Source organism: Aulostomus chinensis, chromosome 6 (genome assembly GCF_037954235.1).
Source record: "Aulostomus chinensis isolate RoL2024-O1b breed Wild chromosome 6, RoL_Achi_v1.0, whole genome shotgun sequence".
NCBI lineage: Eukaryota > Metazoa > Chordata > Actinopteri > Syngnathiformes > Aulostomidae > Aulostomus > Aulostomus chinensis.
The window spans coordinates 2688867-2706358 of NC_141325.1; the positions used below are offsets into that span (position 1 = coordinate 2688867).

Below are 17492 nucleotides of genomic sequence, written 5' to 3' on the forward strand. Positions count from 1 at the left end.
ATCATTGCTGAGCTTCTTCTTCCCAGACCGGAACGTCTCAGCAGCAGGACTGGGAAGCTTCTGCTGGGCTGACGCAGGCTCTCAGTTGGACAGCGGTCTGCTGCCGTTGAACGCTGCCATCAGATCAAAGCATGGCAACAGGGATCAGGGAGATTCTGGTGGTTCTTCTTCTTCTAAATCCATCTTGACATTTTTACAGTGTGTGGCAAAGTTGATGTTCATTTTGATTTTTGTGCTCAGTAACTTGGACAAACAGGATAGAAACGGTCATGTAGGTGAGGGGGAAGAGAGCAGCAGTGAATGTGCCTTGAGTTCCCAGCATCCTGCGGTGGGGTCTTGTTTAAAGGATCGCTTTTGAGTCCAGCGGTGAGAAGCCTGTCTGGAGGACAACCCAGCATCTCCACTATGTACTGCATGTGAGGATCCACCTACAGTCAAGCCACCAGCCAAACCCTCTCTCCACTCACATACATGATTCTTTCTACTCTAAACGACTGGCACTGAGAACGGGAGACAAAGAGTCCAAGTAAGGTGACTCTGGAACAGAAGAGATGCTCAGGTGTTAGTCACAGCGGCCTGTCGTGGTCGAGAGGGGCAACCACGCTGCCCAGCGATCCCATGCCAGTTGCCTCACTGAACGATTCTCCGAAAAGCATCTCTGGAGACCTTCCTTTCCATCCAAGCTGCATCCTTTATTTTGAAAGGCATGTGACAGTAGGGTTAGCCCAGCCCACCGCTCAGAGAGGAAACATGGTGGCTCACCGGTGTGTGCGGCGCTGACTCGACTGGGAGTTTGTTGGGGTTTGCAGGTGGACAACAAGCATCAGGTGTTGTTCAAGGGAATAAAAGAACACGAATGAGGGACAACCGGCTGCATCAGCAATATTTGATGGTTCTAACCCTTGGTACTCATTTCTCTCATCCCTGGATCAGTGATTTTCATGCTGGCAAACCTCCGTTTGAGCATCAACATTCCATGAAAACCCTTTCTCGTGGCAAACGGAGCTTAGCGGTGTTGAGAGGTGGCAGCTGGCTCACAGCAAAAACACCCTGAATGAGGCTGCGTGTCCTGGACGACGGGCACCACGAGAGGCGACGCAAAGAAAGTGTGGCTCCACAGATAGCATGTGTGCTTTTAAGCTTGTCCAGATGTGTGACATCAGGAAGTGTTCCAACACATGCTGAAAAATAAGCTTGAATTAATCTGCTGTCTGAGAACTACAGCCATGAAATCCACAGCCTGCAGCGTGTTATGTAATTGTCTGCTGTGCTGTTCTTGAATCATTTTACATCACCCCGCCTTACATACAAGACGCACCTGATGTGTGTGTTTCCAAGAAAAAGAAGTGGCTTTGTTCTATGACAAGGCGTTTTTTCTGGACTGAAACACATCCGACGCCCGCAAATTTCATTCATTAACTCACTGAAAAGTGTCACCTTTCCATGGTACAGTTCAGCCATGAGCACCTCAGTGCAGGAGCTGACAGCTTTTAGCTGCTAGCGGATGTGAATGCCCCCCTCACTCATGAGATGTCCTCCCAGAAACAGTAAAAGGAAGTTCTTATGTCTGACGGGCTTCTTCCTTTTTGCTCAAGTATGATGAGATAAGGGCTGCACGGTGGTGCAGTGGTCAGCACTGTGGCCTCACAGCAAGAAGGTTCTGGGTTCGAGTCCCGGCTTGGGCACGGGATCTTTCTGTGTGAGTCTGCATGTTCTCCCTGTTCCTGCTGGGTTCTCTCCGGGTACTCCAGCTTCCTCCCACAGTCCAAAGACATGCAATTGGGGATGAGGCTGATTGATTCTCTAAATTGACCGTAGGTATGAATGTGAGTGTGAATGGATGTTCGTCTCTCTATGTTGGCCCTGCGATGGACTGGCGACCTGTCCAGGGTGAACCCCACCTCTCGCCCGTTGACGCTGGGATAGGCTCCAGCCCCGCGACCCTTAATGTGTAGGAATAAGCGGAAGATGACGATGGATGATGAGATAAGATAAACGAGAAAGCCTCCAAGGACAAAAGATCCCAACGATAGCGCATGAACTTCAATGCTAACGTCACGGACTATGCTGGGATAATTTGTTGCTCACTCCGGGTATTTCAAACAATACATGCAACCAAAATGATCATTTTTACTGTAAATAGCAAATGGAACACTAATATCATTTAAAAAAGGGGAGTTTCTGTTATTTTGTCCAGTAAACTGACGATATCTGATATTTATTTGGAGTTGCTGGGTCACATGACATGCAAGTCATTTAAAAAGAGTAAAAACTAATATCTTTTAAAAAGAGGTGTGTCTTATTTGTTCGGGTGTGTGAAGCAGTTTACTCAAACGAGACTTTAAAGACTCTGTAAAGGTTTCAGAAATTGAAGTGAATCCAAGTGCAGAGAGAGACCAAAGGTAGGACGGAGGTGCAGGTCTGACCACTTTTCCATGCCACGTTTGTTCAAAAGACCAAGTCGTGATGCTGCTATCGATCCTAGTCAGAACGCTGCTGCCCCCCAGTGGCCAAGTTGAGGCGCCCCTGGGTTTGAACAGCTAGAAACGTGTTCTCTCATCACCACATCCCTCCTCCTGAAGGGCGAACTCTTTGGTTTGTGTTCGTTTTATAATATCATCTTTAATTTACAGACTATAAGGCATATCAGTAAAAACATAACTGCCCCAACGGAAAAATACTGCAGGATAACAAACAACTACCAGAAAAGGATAAAAGAAAAAAAATACAGGAAATCAGAATTCAAGCAAAAACTAAATAATAAAAATTAGGGTTACTATAATCGAGGTTTGGAGATTCTGGGTGATGAATGAAAATGAATGTTTGCTGTATTTGACAAAAACAATGAATTTTGCGCTAAAATGTTGACTTGAAATAATAATAATAATAATAATAATAATAATAATAACAATAATAATAATAATAATAATAATAATAATGAGAATAATAATAATAATAATAATGAGAATAATAACAAACGTAATAGGGTCTTCGCCTGAAGTACCCTAATAGGCCCTATTAATAATAATAATACATTTTATGCGACGGGCTGGCGACCAATCCAGGGTGAACCCCACCTCTTGCCCAAAGTCAGTGGAGGGACGGAAGGATGGATGGATAGATGGATTGATTGCTTTTTTTGTTTGTTTATTTAGAGAAACATCTTTTAAAATCTTTGACAGATTTGATCTATCGAATCATTATTTGCAGAGACGAAAGGAAGGAAGGTTACGGTTCGGTCTGTCTAAAGTTTTCGTTCCGTTTTGTTTTGTTTTGTTCATAATCGCTCCATCATCCGTCCAGTTGGTGGCGGTATTGCATGTATAAGCTAGTGTGCCTACCACCATTAAAAACTAAAGAAGACGAAGGAAGGAGAAAAAAAACAAGGCGCGCCACAAACTGGGTTGCCAGTTCCGTGGAAATGAAGCCTTGCTAACTCAATTTGTTTGTAATGAACGTAAAAGGGGGTCATTGAACTACGTGTGGCAACAGGCCACACAACAGAAGGAAGAGAGATAATCGCGTACTAAATTTATTTTTATATATAGAAATAATAGAACCTTTAAAGAAATACGTTCTCGTTTGGGCTTATCTGGTTTAAAAGAAGAGCACAACCGCGAGTGGTCATGGAGTGACACAGGGAGAAGGTGAGCAGCGGAGTTTTTCCTTCAGCCTTTAGCTCCCGACGCTAACGTTAGCATGCTAGGTTAGCTCTCAGTGGCCACTCGCCTCGCACTTAGCTAGAATCAGTGATAGACTTCTAGATTTTTGCTAGTTTAACGGGTATGTTAATGTTTTATCTTGTGATTTTCTTTAGGTGTTAGCCTAGTATGGTTATAAATGTTTCAAAATTGATTTTATTTAACGACCCCAGGAGACAAAGCACCTGCGTGTTATTATGATCGAGCTAATGTTTGCTCTTAAATGTAGCGTACAGCTGTCTCTGGTACGCTAGCAGAATTTGGCATGTCTGCTTACACGCATTTAGTTTTAAGAAAATGGAATGTAGCAGTCCTAGCTGGGGCTTGTAAATGTGCCCCATTCTGCTTTATAGGGGAATAGTAACAATAATAATAAAGTTTATCAGCAGCAGCAGCAGCTCAGATGTCCTGACTTGTAGACGGAGTCAATGTTATTAAATTTACCTTGATGACGTGTCTCTGTGGTAAACATCCAGAGGTTCTATAGTTGCACATGTGTTTTGAGACTAAGGCTTAAGACAGTAGAGTATTCTGAGTGAGGGGCCTCTGGTTTGGGACTTTCAATGGCAAAGTAGTGCTGATGAGAGAGCAGGCTGCTGTAGTCTGGGAGTTAATGCTGATATTTTGTTGGTTTTGGGGGCATTTGACGAAACGAAACTGCAGAAGTTATGTAAACATATTGAATACATTTTGACACTGTTATTGTTAAATTAAACGGTTTAAAATTTTGTAAACCTGCATATACGTAAGTGCACAATGTCAGTGTTTTTTGGGGGGGGAGGTTGGACTCAAAGAAGATTGTTATGAACGTAACTGTGGCACTGGTTTATTTTACACTTAAACATAGAAAATAAATTGCAAAAACCAAAATGTGTATTGTTCCTGTATATCTTGTTCCTTTCTCTGGGGTGACGTCCAGCAGCTCGTGGCGTCGTCTCCCTGTAGGATGCAGGATGGTGAAACAGCCACACTAAGGATGTCACTTGCAAGCTGAGGTGTCTGCAGACGCTATTGGTGGATTTTTTAAACCACCTCATGCGCGCAGGCATCGGACTGCCCAATAATTGACTAATACTGATTCCACTATTTGCCTTTCAAAGCAGTGTAGAGCTTCTATGAGTTAAGCATTTCTTGGGTTATAAATCATTGACTCAAATTACTGCATTGAATAATAGATTACACCTTCCTCTTCCCGATAGTGCGGTCTGACTCCTCCGTTATTGAGCCCAGGGCCCCTTGGGGCCCAGGAAGAGGATGCATCGTGGTGGGGAGAAGGACTTCCAGTCGTCAGCTCGAAGAATGGGCACATCCTTGCTCTTCCAGCTGTCTGCTCATGAGCGAGAGCTGGACCTGGTTTGTCTGGACCACAGCTATGCCAAACCATGGAACGCTCACCCAGACGCCAGCAGCGCTCGGCCCACAAGAACGCTGTTCGTCACCCCTCGCCGCCAGCCAGAAGCCTTGACGTCGTGAGTACAAAAGTTGCTTATCAGAATCTGTGACTAGATACAAGACAACAGATTAAGTCTGGCACGTACAAAAAGATTTTTCAAATCTTTTGGTAACCAATATAGAAAATGTGAGCGACTCCACACATGATGACAGATAACAGATATAAGGTTTAGTTCTTCTAGTGTGCGATGAGCAACGAGACGTCCAACACAGCACATCACACTAACAGATTCAGTCCACCAACAACCCAGAGGCTTCCCTCTCTAAACTCGAAATCTGGTGTTGCCAACGTGACTCAAGGGTTAACAAATATGGCGGACAACAAGCAGGACGGGATGTCATATTAAGGCTCATGTTGTTGCCACAGCATCACTTTTTGCTTTGTGTGTATAATAGTGGTCATGTCCATGTTTGTTGTGCTTTCGTGTTCAGTCAGCCTGCTTCCTGATTGGCTATCATTCTGTTCCACATGAGAAGGTGTCAATCAGGGCCAAAATGGTCCTGGTTTTCTTGTAGCGTGCACTGGCTTTATTCTTGTCATCCCACCTCGTCAACCAGCCCCGCGGGATCAGTTTGATCTCTAAACGATTGCAATGACTTGATATTCTGCTCTTTTTCTTTGTTGCAGCGACTCTGATGCATTGATAGATGTGGAGACAGTCACACCGACACCTGTTCCTCTTTATGATAACCAAAAAGCCCTTAGTGTGATGAAGGAGTGTGAGCGACACGTCCTGTTTGCTCGCACTGTTGCTGATAGCCCTCCACCCCCCGATGACTGGGAGGAACATATAAACAAGTAATTAAACGAGAGACAGCAGCAATTCCCTCTTCTGCTGTATTTGACATGTAGACGTGTCTCAGGTACAAGGTGTAATCTCAGCTGCTCTGTTATTGCTCTCTTTCAGGGCTGGATGGTCTGTTGCTCAGAACAAATTGTTCAATAAAGTCCTTAAAGCACTACAAGCAGAGAGACTTGCTCGCCTGGCCAATGAAAATGTAAGTTGTGTTTGTATCATTTGTCATGGTGTCTACACACTGCTGCTGGGTTTCAGTGTTTTTAAGTTTATGTTTTACCAGCATGTTTGTGTGTGTGTGGGGGGGGGGGGGGGGGGACACACACGCAACACACGCCAAACCTGAGCAGAGGCCCTTGGGCTATCGCAGCACCAGGCACCATCCTTGGAACTGATATTTGTGACTACAGTTGTACACACTGAGGTGACAAATTTTAGCGGTTTCGATTGAGTAAATATCCGACTCTCGTATGCTCCTGTTTCCGTCAGGCATCCAATGAACCAATACTGCGCAGGATAGCTGTGGACAAATGTGCCAGGAAGGTGCGTCATGCATTAGCAAGTGTGAACTGGGACACCAAACTGACGCAGTGGCTGCACACCATCATGATTGAATCATTGAGTCTTGCCATGCTGGCTGCTTATCTGGATGTGCTGCAGACTCTTAAAAGCAAGGTAGGTTGTCTGGGACTGATGGATGATATTAGCTGTCAGTGGGCTGCAGTATCTGAGCGGTCAGGGGTTCTTGTTCACTCTGTCCTTCCTTTCATTGTGGAAGTTGCCCTCGCTGATCGACAGAATGTTGCTAACCACATCCGTTAAGAGTGGCGCTCCAAGTGCAGAGGCCCTGTCACTGCTGCTGAAACGTCCCTGGGACCCAGCTGTTGGAGTTTTGTCCCAGAACAAACCAGTAAATATCCTACATTTATTTCAAGATTTAAACAACACATCGTACGACTTAAGTTTGTCTTCATCACCAGCTCAATCACCAGTTGAGTCTGATACCAAGTCTCTTCAATGTTTTAGACCAAACTTCCTGGATCTCCGCTCATCCTAATAGCACCATCAAGTCCAACCAATCCCGCCCTGTCTACGTCCCGGAGGATGAGATTCTGGCAGTCTCAGCTCTCCTGTTTGGGCAAGGTCTGGACTCACCTCAACCTAACAGCCGTCACCACAAATTTAGGTCTTGATTTTACTCAGCAAATGGCTCATGACAACTGTTTCTGTATCAGGTCATTCCAGTGCACACGCATGTGAACAGCAGCGCCAACATCAGCATAACCCAGTGCCTAGAGCACATGCTGTGTACTGTCAGGGCCAAAGTGATGGAGGTAAGATGCTTGGTTTATTCTTTTAAGTCAGTCATTTTCCAGTTTTGGTAATAATTTAGTTGTGCTCATCGCATTTGTGCCCCCAGTCAGCACGTTTACATGAACAGTTCAGTGGAGCTCTGGGTTACAGCTCAGTGAGGTTATTAAAGCAGACTACAGTTGATTTTACTGTGTACGTGAACCAGAAAGAAAGAATTTATTCACCGAAGAATGTCGGTCTAATATACCAACACAAGTTAGGCAGCAGCAGTCCTGAATGTCATGTTCAGACTCAGACCATTAATGAGGCATCAAGCTCTGTTGCTGCAGTTTCACCCACTGTGATTATGACCGCTTCAATGTTCCATGTGCGTTTGCCGGGTTTAACTCTGAAGTAAACACAACCACGAAACGATTTCAATTTGAGATGTTGAGTTATTAGTCAGAAATGTAGAGTGACTCAAGTCTAACTTGCCAAGAGTCTGTGGGGCCAAACTGTAATGGAGGAGGACCGCGCAGATTTCACGTAGACAGTGAATTTTTTTTTTTCTTTCCATGTTTCTGCTGCTAACAGTGTATATTTGCTGGATTCATTTCACTGGCAGGTTCACAGTCACTTCCCCCACAAGCCCATCATCCTTGTTGGCTGGAATGCTGGTGCTCTCATTGCTTGTCATGTAAGGTTTCTCATTATTCTAATCCTTGTGAACTAATGTGAGGCTTGATGGTTTTCCCTCATGAGAAAATGAAGCATCACTAATTGGTTTAATGCTGAATACTCACAGGTTTCCCTCATGGAGTATCTGACTGCTGTGGTTTGTCTTGGCTTCCCCCTGCTCACAGTCAACGGACCAAGAGGCGTAAGACTGAAGAGCCATTCTAATCTGGCTCTGTGTTTTTGGTTGTTTTGTGTTCTCCCTGGAACCCTGACTCTTGGCTTCTGGTTGAGGAGTTGTGACAGACGTGGATGTGTTTCTGGCTTGCAGGATGTGGATGACCCTTTGCTGGACATGAAGACCCCCGTGCTGTTTGTGGTCGGTCAGAACGCTCTGCAGTGCAGCATCGAAGGCATGGAGGAGTTCCGAGAGAAACTGAGGGCAGACAACAGCATGGTGGTGGTGGGAGGAGCTGATGACAACATCAGGTCAGTCACAGTGTCTCTGAGGATACACGCTCAACCCCAAACCAGCCCCGATCCACGACCCGTCACTGCGCTCCCAACCACCAGAGGGTGCCCCTTATAGGGGGAGAGTGTAAAGCTTTGAGATGCCCTTGCTGCGCTCCATGGTAACAGGAAGATGGCACCACCATGGTAACATCAAGGTGGTTTAGCTGTATTCTTTAATTTGCTCAATTGCTTTTAGGCTTTTTACATGATGACTTTTCCCTCCAGTCTGTGTAACTTCATTGTAACGTAAAGTGCAGCCTCTGCTGTCAAGTAAAAGCTGTTTTTCTAGATGCTGCGTGTGTGCAGGTCAAGTGCATGTAGGGACAAAATGGCAGCTTTCTTCAGTTTTCCCATCACTGCGTTCTCTGAAAAAGGCACGACAAGATAATTACAACTTGTGTTCCAGAGCACAAAAAATATTTATCACAGAAGCACGACAGAGCTTCTGAAGTTTCTTCTGTTCTTAATTAGCCGCTGGCCAAGGGCTTGTGGAGCCTGCTTTGATACTCACTTGCTGATGAAGGGCTTTATTGTCCACTCCCCCTCCTTGCTGTTTGATTTGGGACACCCTTCATCTGCAGAACACACAAACGGAGGCACAGTTGATGGTGGTCCGTTGGGGATTCAGTCTCAGGCACCAATACTCTTGAGTGGTAATTACAATTCTCACAGTCAGTGTTTTCGTTTCAAAGAATCAACTCTGCAAAGATGAAATCAGAGGGACTGACGCAGACCATGGTGGACCGCTGCATTCAGGTTGTTCTTTGTCCTGGAAATAACTAATCCAATAGTTGGTACAGTTCTGGGTCTCTACTGGTGCTGGTGAGCTCTAATCTTTTGACCTCCCTGCTCTACAGGATGAGATCGCTGACTTCTTGTCGGGTGTCCTGACACGGGCTGACGGCCACGCGCACAGCTCCGGGGAGATGAGGGACTTGGACACAGAGAAGAAGAAAAGGCCTCGACGAGAGCTTCCTTTCGACATGGAGAGAGGACGACCCTCCTCCCCGGCTCTGAGGGTCCCCATCTCCCCATCGGGCTCCGAGGTACGAAGGCTCATCCTGACAAGCGCCTCGGTTTTCTCGTTGACATGAACCAGCAAGGATGCCTCTGAGCTGAGATCTAATTAGGATTACCTCGACTGATACTGAGATACGATTGGCAATATCGGAGAGAATGTTAATTTTTATAGCATTTTTCTCATTTTCATTGAAAACCCATTAAAATGATAACGGTGTGAGTTTAGAGGAGATTTATATCAAACTTATGTTTTTTCAAGTCGGTAGACAAAGTGTCAGCAGATCAAAACAATGTTTAATTTAATTAAAAAAAAGAATTGACACGCAAATAGCCTTAAAAATTGCACCTTCTTGGGATTTCAAAATTACAGCCGGCCATATTGGAATTTTGATTATATTCAATTATACTTGGAAGAACAAATGAACACAAGTTGTAAATATTCTTTGGTTTTCATTCATAATTGAGATGTTGCTCATTTCACCAGGGATTGTTGATGTCATCTTGAGTTGTCTGCAGCATTTTCAGATGAAAGGAGGACAGCTAATGAATATTAAATTTATATGGCACTGAGGACTTGTCATTCATCAGGTGTTCCTCCTCCTCCTCTCCCTCGTGTCTGCAGGATCTGTCTAGTGTCTGCAGCAGTCCCACCTCCAGTCCCAAACCCAAGACAACTGGTCTGTCTCCAGCTCAGAAGTCCAGCCTGATCACAGCCACACAGCTCCTCAAGACTCACATGCAGCGCTCCGGCACGGTGCTCACACACAAGCAGGCCCAAGGTGAGACCACCACACCCCACCACACGACCCTGATGCATTAGAAACACTGAACCGTCACAGGTCTGATCATCACACGCACACACAAATCTCACATTTGCAAACTTGAGTCATTCTCTGGAACTTGTATTGAATTTAAAAAAAAAAAACTGTGTTGAAAGGCTGAGCAGACAGGGGTGGCATGTGGACACAGAATGACCAGATTGTGAATAAAACTTGAAAGAGAAAATGGTGTCACGACATCTGATGGGGCAAGATGGATCGTGACTGAAATACTCTCCTCTCATCCTCTGTCTCTTCTCTTCCTACAACTTTCTTTTCTGGCCTTTTTTCCGATCAATTCCAGCTCAGTTTGCTGCTTTTATGAAACAAAACATGCTTGTGAGGAAAAATCTTCCTCCTGGCACCCCTCCTTGTATCTTTGGTAAGTGCTATCCCTCTTTCTTTCTCTGTCCTCTGTTTCTTTTCACTCCTTTCCTGTGTTTTCTAAAGCCCTGATTTTGAATGAATGTCTCTTACTGCAACTCTGTGCTGCTTTGAATTTTTAAACTGAAATATTATTTTCTTTTTACTGACAATAAGTGGTCAAGTAAAAGAAATGTAGAACTTAAGGAAAGGGTTGTGTGAAACTGCACAGGGTTAATTCACCTCAGCAGCCTAGTGAATGATTGAGTGTGTGTGTGGTGCAGTGCCGGTGACCAGTGATCAGATGGAGGGCCTGGACAGAGATGAACTAAGGTCTCATGGCAAGCGGAGGCAAACACCAAGTCCTACGCCGAACAAAACCTCCAAGAGAGCCAAGATCAAGGTCACCATTGTTTCCCAAAGCGAGTCAGCAGGGGGCGCCATCAGCCCTGCTGCACCAGAAGGTACTAAATGATATCCTGACTCCACCACACGTATATAAGCCATTAAAATGCCGTCTTGTTCAAACTATGGAGAGGCGGAGTCGAGGTTTCTGACCCGATCTATATCGATAGAAAATACTCAGGTCTGACACAAAGTTATCGTAAAATGCAGCATATAAAAGGGGCATCAAGATACTTAAAAAAAAGTCCACCACCATAAGAAATTGTCATAAATGTACATAATAAGAGTCTATTTTGAAATAGGAATAGTTTCCATGCTATAAAGCTCAATAGAACGGGACCTGTTGTTAATGTTGGTGTCACCACCTCTCTGCCTGTGGAATATTTGGGAATATTTGATGTTTCTTTGGACTGAAATGTCTCTAACGAAACTAGTCAGAGTTTCCTGTAACGGTGCTCCTGTGTGCAGGGAGGAACGATGATGGTGATGATGGTGAAACAGTTTTCTATGCTTCGTCTGGATTTGCTTTTAATTGAACAGTTTTTGTCGCCGCGCTGATGACCGCCCATGATGAAAGGAAACTCTCCCCTCTCTCTGCAGGGGGCATCTCTGGGAAGCCTCTAACGGTGACGGTGGGACAGACTGTGGCCGGAGCCAAGGAGCTCTCTGGACTTCTTACAGGCCAGCGGTAAGCTAGCCTACACAGCTAAAACACAGGCATAATCAGTAAAGAGTGCTAGGGCCCTGACCTACACCCATGCCCACTCCCAGCTAATCAGACAAGTGTGTCTGGTGCAGAGGGACTGATGAGCTCAGAGTTTGGGAGCTGAGTGATGGCCAAACAGCACTTGCTGAGGGAGCTCTTGAGTAGACTGGTGGTTATGTGTGTCACTGCAGGTCTGGTAGTCTCTCAGAGGTGTCTGGTGCCCTGTCCCCAGGCTCCAGCTCCTTCAACAGCGTGCAGCCTTGCATGGTGTCAGGGTCCTCCACACCAGTCCAGCCGCAAGCTCCGGCTACTGCCCAAGGTATCACTGTCCTGTCCTGCCCTGCACACCTGTCTGTACGATCACCGGCGCCACCCACCACCGCAGCAGCAGCCGCGACACACTGCAGTTCTAACCGCTTTAGAATGAGATCAAAGATTCAAACTCTGGATGAGAACAGTGTGTGACAACAACATAGTTAAGCAAACATCATTGATCGTTCACTGTCCTGAACCCCTGAACTTATGGACACAACCTTCATGTGGTGTGTTGGTGTGTGTTCAACTACAAACAGGTGACAAATTAAAGGAAAAACTGAAACAACGACAGATGCTTACAGGATTCAGGGCTGCTCACTATTATTAACATTGCACCTTATAAGTTGTCAAATCCAAACTTTGTCTTATGTGATGTGATGGACTTCTCCTCCTGGTGCTGCCTGAGTGTGACGTGACCCATGTAGTCCATCAATGATCTGATTCCTCGTCAAGAAACGTACAGATAAAAGTACATTTACACTTCCTGTTATGAAAAGCGACAAATCCTCCTGGTGTCTGAGGTGGCAGTCCTTCAGATGTCACACTTGCTTGCTTGACTCTTTTAGAAACGGCATTGCAACACTCCTTGAATAATAACAGAAGCACAGCGACAGACTGGCTGCCATTTTGAGCTGTAACGTTACATACTCCAGTCTCCGTGAGCTTGTCCCAGCCCTGCTAGTAACCTGGCTCTAGCTGGGACTAGCCCTCTACCACAAGTTACGAACCGCTACACGTTTCCCTGTGTTTCAGGTATTACAAAGTGTCTGTGACACGCAGCTGATAGAGCAACTTACCTGATTAGCCAGAGTACTCAACATGTACAGGTAGCGGGTTGGTCTCAGAACTGAAAGCTAGCGGTGGCCACCGTCTAATGTTGAGTTCATTCTCGTCCATCAATTATTGAAGCTATCTGAGAAAATCCACAAATTCATCACAGGCACATTGGGCTGTCAGCAGCATCACCAGCAGCAGCCTAAGCCAATGAGAGCAGCGCCGTGGCGTGATGGGAACCCTGTGGGAGAGGAACTGTTGTTCCTGTGTGTACTAATACAACACAGACCAGTGTGCTGTTGACACTAGTGGTCTCTATTGGATCTGGCTCCTTCTAATACACCCTTAAACTACTTGAGTCAAGTTGTTTTTGTGATTGTGAAATGTCAACTTGTTGTATATTCATGACTCTGTTGATCCGATACTTACGACATCTGATGGATGTATGTCCGGCCGGGAGAAGGACCCCTCCTCTGGGGCTCTCCCTGAGGACAGAGGGTTGGTCCTCTCCCTGATCCGGAGTCTAAGGGCAGAAGGTGTTGCATTGTGAACATGTGTACAACATCCAGATCCTCTGTACAGATGAGTAGACGTATAAATTCCTCTTTCACACTTTGTACTTGTATTTCTCTGAGTGACAAAATGCAGTTTGAAGGCCACACAGACTCGTTGGAGACTCCCTCTGGTGACTGGTCTTGTAAAGTGTTGGCGTCCAGTCATGTTGTGTGCAAACCACAACTAAAGATTAACATCCACGCTAAACAACGTCAATGGCGCAAACACCACAGCAACTGCGGAAGTCCTGCAGAGTGAAGTTGACACTTGATACTGGTCTTCCTTTAATTTGTCACTGTCCTATAGTCTGCGCCTGTCAGGGTAGCAGTTACTGTTGATGGAACAACTTCAGCTCCATTGATTCACCGTCCTTGTGTTTGTTTTGCTGCAGCTTCCGCCAGCAGTCTGCTACAAGGCCTAAGTTTCAGTCTTCAGGAGATCGTCACCAAAGCGCCTAGTCTGCCCTCCGCAGCAGCCAACGCAGGCGGCACACAGGTACGCTGCTTCCTCACGGAGGCACAGAGCTGGAGGCTTCGCTTGGTCTGTTAGTGTGTAGCAAGGCAGCACTGAGTGGGGTCACCGGGCCAGCTAGCAGGTTCAGTCTGAGCTGCCTTTAGCTAAAACAAAAACAAGCCTAATAATAAAATGGAAAATATGTTTTAAAATGATACTATAAATCAGTATGTATACTGTTTTTACTGTATTTCCTTAGAAGGTGGGAGTTCCTTCACGCTGTCCTAAACTTGCAGTATATTATGTATTTTTTGCGATTTTTTTAGAGGGAGACCTTCAAGAGTTTTTGACATTATGAGGGAAGTACAGATTTCTTTTATGTATGTAAGTTTTTAAGTGAGAGACAGTGAGACACAGACAAAAGGCGTCTTTACAACACAGCGTCTGTGTTTGGCCCACAGCTCACCGTTAAGTTTCACTTTTCCCCTGTAAGGCAAAAAGTTACGCCACCGCCGGTATACAGTACAGCTGGTTGGGGTTCAACTGGTTGGATGTGGGAACCTCAGACTTGAGTCCAGAGATGTGTAGAAGGGAACCAGCTGAATGTTTACGGCTGAAGAATAAAGTTACACAAGTTTAATTTTTAAAAGATGGCTTCACGCAGTTTCTTATCATGTTCAGGTAAGAGGAGATATTAAGATGCGTGTTTTTCTGCTTCTTCCTCCTCAGGCGGTTTGTGGCAAACCTCAGGGTCAAGTCCTGACCTCTGCCGGCACGAGCAGCAGCGCTCTGCTCCGGGCGGTGCCTGTGGTCACAACAGGAGTGGCTAAAACCACTGCCATCCATCAACTGCTCACTAATGGAGGACTGGCCAAACTTGCCAGTAGTTTGCCGGGCTTGGCGCACATCACCAACCAGACCACTGGTATGTCTCGAGCTGCCAAAACACGACGGCCACGTTGAACGCTCAAGGTTCAGTCGTCCTTTGTTTTGGAAACACTAGTTCAGGGAGGATTGAGGCGCAAGAGGACGGTAGAGGAGCGAGCTGTCGGTGTGGGTAGGCCTGGATGAACTCAACTGTGGTGAGAGTCTGAAGTTCAGCATCCGAGGACGGATGAACAGCGTATGATGTGTTCTACATTCTAGAAAGAGAGTGTCGGAAATGGAAGATCAAAATGTTCCTTCTCAGTTTGTTTGAAACATAATGTTTATGTAGAAATTGATACTTAATATAAAAATATGGTCGACAAGAACTGTGAATCAGGTTGGTCACCGTTGTTGACCGAATTGAAGTTACTCAGAAGTTGAGTGTCCAGATGGCTTTTGTGTGTCAGAATTGTCATTTTCTGTTTGTTTTTATTTTTCTTGCCTCTTCATGTTGATGTGTGCGCCTTCATCCGCCTGCATATCCGCTCCATAAACACAGATACCGAGATGTATTCAGAAGCATTAACATTGCCAAACCTCTGTTCTTGTGACAATAAAAACTGGAATCAAACTCATGTTTTCATTGCTCCTGTTATTATTTTTCTTCAGTGTGCATCAGTTGCATCGGCCACCCCTTACACCGCCTAAAACCTGCACGCTACGCCTCATTACGCCCAGCGTCAGCTCCCTGCGCTCGCTCCGACGGCCTCCATCACGCCTGCTTTTTGTGACGCAGTTCAGCGCTGAAGGCCATTTTGCTGTGGACTAGCATTGTCGAGCTGATGGTGCTGAGCTGTGTGTCTGTGTGTGTCTGTGTGTCGTCAGTAGGACAGAAAACCCCCACGTCTATCACAGTGACCCTTCGAGGAGCGCAGCCAAGCAGAGTGGGCTCGCTCAGCCAGGCTGGTGGTGACACGGCGCCGGCCCACACCCATGAGACCAAGGTGTGTCTCCAGTACCTCGTCACTCGCTCACACGGGTTCATGGCACTGACAGTTCTAAATCACATAAATCCACTGTGCCAGATCATCCATCTGCAACAAAAGGAAATTCCTCTTTTTGCAGTTTTGTATTTGTCTTTGCTGCCATGGCAACCACACTGGCTCCAAGTATCTCTTCTGGTTACAGTTAAATGTGCAAATTTTTGGGGGGGGAACATGGTGTAACGTCCCGGTTATTATCCACCCACCGTGACACAACTTCATGAGCTCTTCACACACAAATCTGCTGTTGATCAGTAAACCGTGGCGATGCTGACTGGTTTTTAACTTTTATTCTTAACAGCAACGGAGAAACGCGTTTAGGAGCTCGTTAATCCTCCGCGTTTTAGCCTGCTGGGGAGTTTTTGTCGATTTGCCACTGCAGGGAGACGCGATGCTGATCAGATGTTATACGTCCTTCTCAAATCTGCCCCAACTGCAAACATGAATTGCCAGCTAAAAATGATCTTTAGTCTATGAAAGCGTACAGAATGTAGCTGCATCTCAGACGAAGTGGGGAAGTGACTCCCACATTTTTGTGTGTCAGAGAACAAAAATAGTAATAAAAACATTTTGTGTTGGGGAACACAACAACCTTTTTGGAAAATGAGACTTCTGTCCTCTGCGCTGCATCGGGGGGCTGAGATCTCTGTTAGCTTAGCACAATGACAGGTAGTGAATGGGACTATGAGCGTAGCTCCATCAAAGGTCATCAAGTACACTTTTCTTAGCATTAATACTCAAGGAAATCATTAAAATTGCGAGGTATTGTAGGTCAGAAGGCAAGACTGAGGTATGCTAACCTGCCCATCCACTACCAGTCATTGTGCTGAGCTAACCACGGAGGGGAGAGCGATCTTCCTCTCAGGCTCTGGAGGGGGTGGCAGGTAATCATCTTTCCCCCAAAAAGTTGGTGTTTTCTTTAAAGATTGTAACGTAAATGGGCTCCTTGTTTCATTTCCTACACATAATTAATTTTTATCTTCACCCTTTCAGCAGTGAAAATCCAGTTTTCCGTGTGGTGCTGCACCTGATCCAAGCTTGGAGTGTTCCAGGGGCAGCTGGGACTCCTCTCTCCCCGCAATTATGAAGTCACAGCCCCACAGCACGGAGAGCACCTGCCCCACATCCCCCCGGAGTCCGCCGGCATCCTGACGGTTGGGCTCGGCCAGCCACTCGCTGCCGGCTGAAATTCTAGAATAATTAACGCAGCCTCTCTCGCTCTGCTGTCATGTTTAACTTCGGCGAGCTGAATCCAGCAGAGGGAGGAGACGTGTGTGTGTGTGTGTGTGTGTGTCTGGGAAGGTGATCCAGCTGTGCCTCTCAGACAGATGTGGAGCTCCTGGTGCCTGCGTCTCTACTAACTGTGATTAACTGATGTGAGTTCAGCTTTGCGGTGATGAGGAATATCGATGACGATGTCTACATCTGTGTTATTCTCATGACTGTGATATCGGAGGCGTTCATTTTTTCAACATGATTCCACAAATGCATCGTAACCGTTTGTGCTGAAACTTCCTGATTCTCTCCATCCATGAATAAACTTGGAGCTCCACTGTTTCCCTGTCACGTCTCTGTCCTCTGGCCTCCTGGCCCGGAGCCTGGAGTCGGTATTCGCCACCATCCTTGCGTCACTGTTTATGGGTGTTTGGTTTGAAACTGTCACAATAAAAGTCTGGCGTGCCTGAAGATACTCGACCGTGTTCCCGCTTGGTTAATCCAAATATTTGTGAAACGTGTGTGCA

General features: G+C 45.9%; 1 protein-coding gene across 5 annotated transcripts; it reads left to right on the forward strand.

Moving 5' to 3' along the window:
* The first annotated feature begins 3359 nt into the window (after window positions 1–3359).
* On the forward strand, window positions 3360–15443 carry kansl3 (KAT8 regulatory NSL complex subunit 3). 5 transcript variants are annotated; one of them, XM_086205813.1, is made up of 20 exons: window positions 3360–3647; window positions 4901–5170; window positions 5782–5952; window positions 6062–6152; window positions 6440–6625; window positions 6729–6860; window positions 6977–7093; window positions 7186–7284; window positions 7869–7940; window positions 8049–8123; window positions 8250–8407; window positions 9124–9187; window positions 9289–9477; window positions 10074–10230; window positions 10574–10651; window positions 10917–11096; window positions 11638–11725; window positions 11935–12062; window positions 13779–13882; window positions 14570–15441. In XM_086205813.1, exons 2-20 carry the CDS (start codon window positions 4956–4958, stop codon window positions 14801–14803), a joined length of 2538 nt encoding a protein of 845 aa, XP_086061939.1. In that variant the 5' UTR covers window positions 3360–3647; window positions 4901–4955; the 3' UTR covers window positions 14804–15441. The 5 variants fall into 5 exon arrangements, with proteins under 5 accessions (XP_086061939.1, XP_086061941.1, XP_086061942.1 ...); XM_086205815.1 differs by having other exon boundaries at window positions 11976–12062; window positions 14570–14713; XM_086205816.1 differs by lacking the exon at window positions 11935–12062 and having other exon boundaries at window positions 14570–14713.
* Window positions 15444–17492: the final 2049 nt, after the last annotated feature.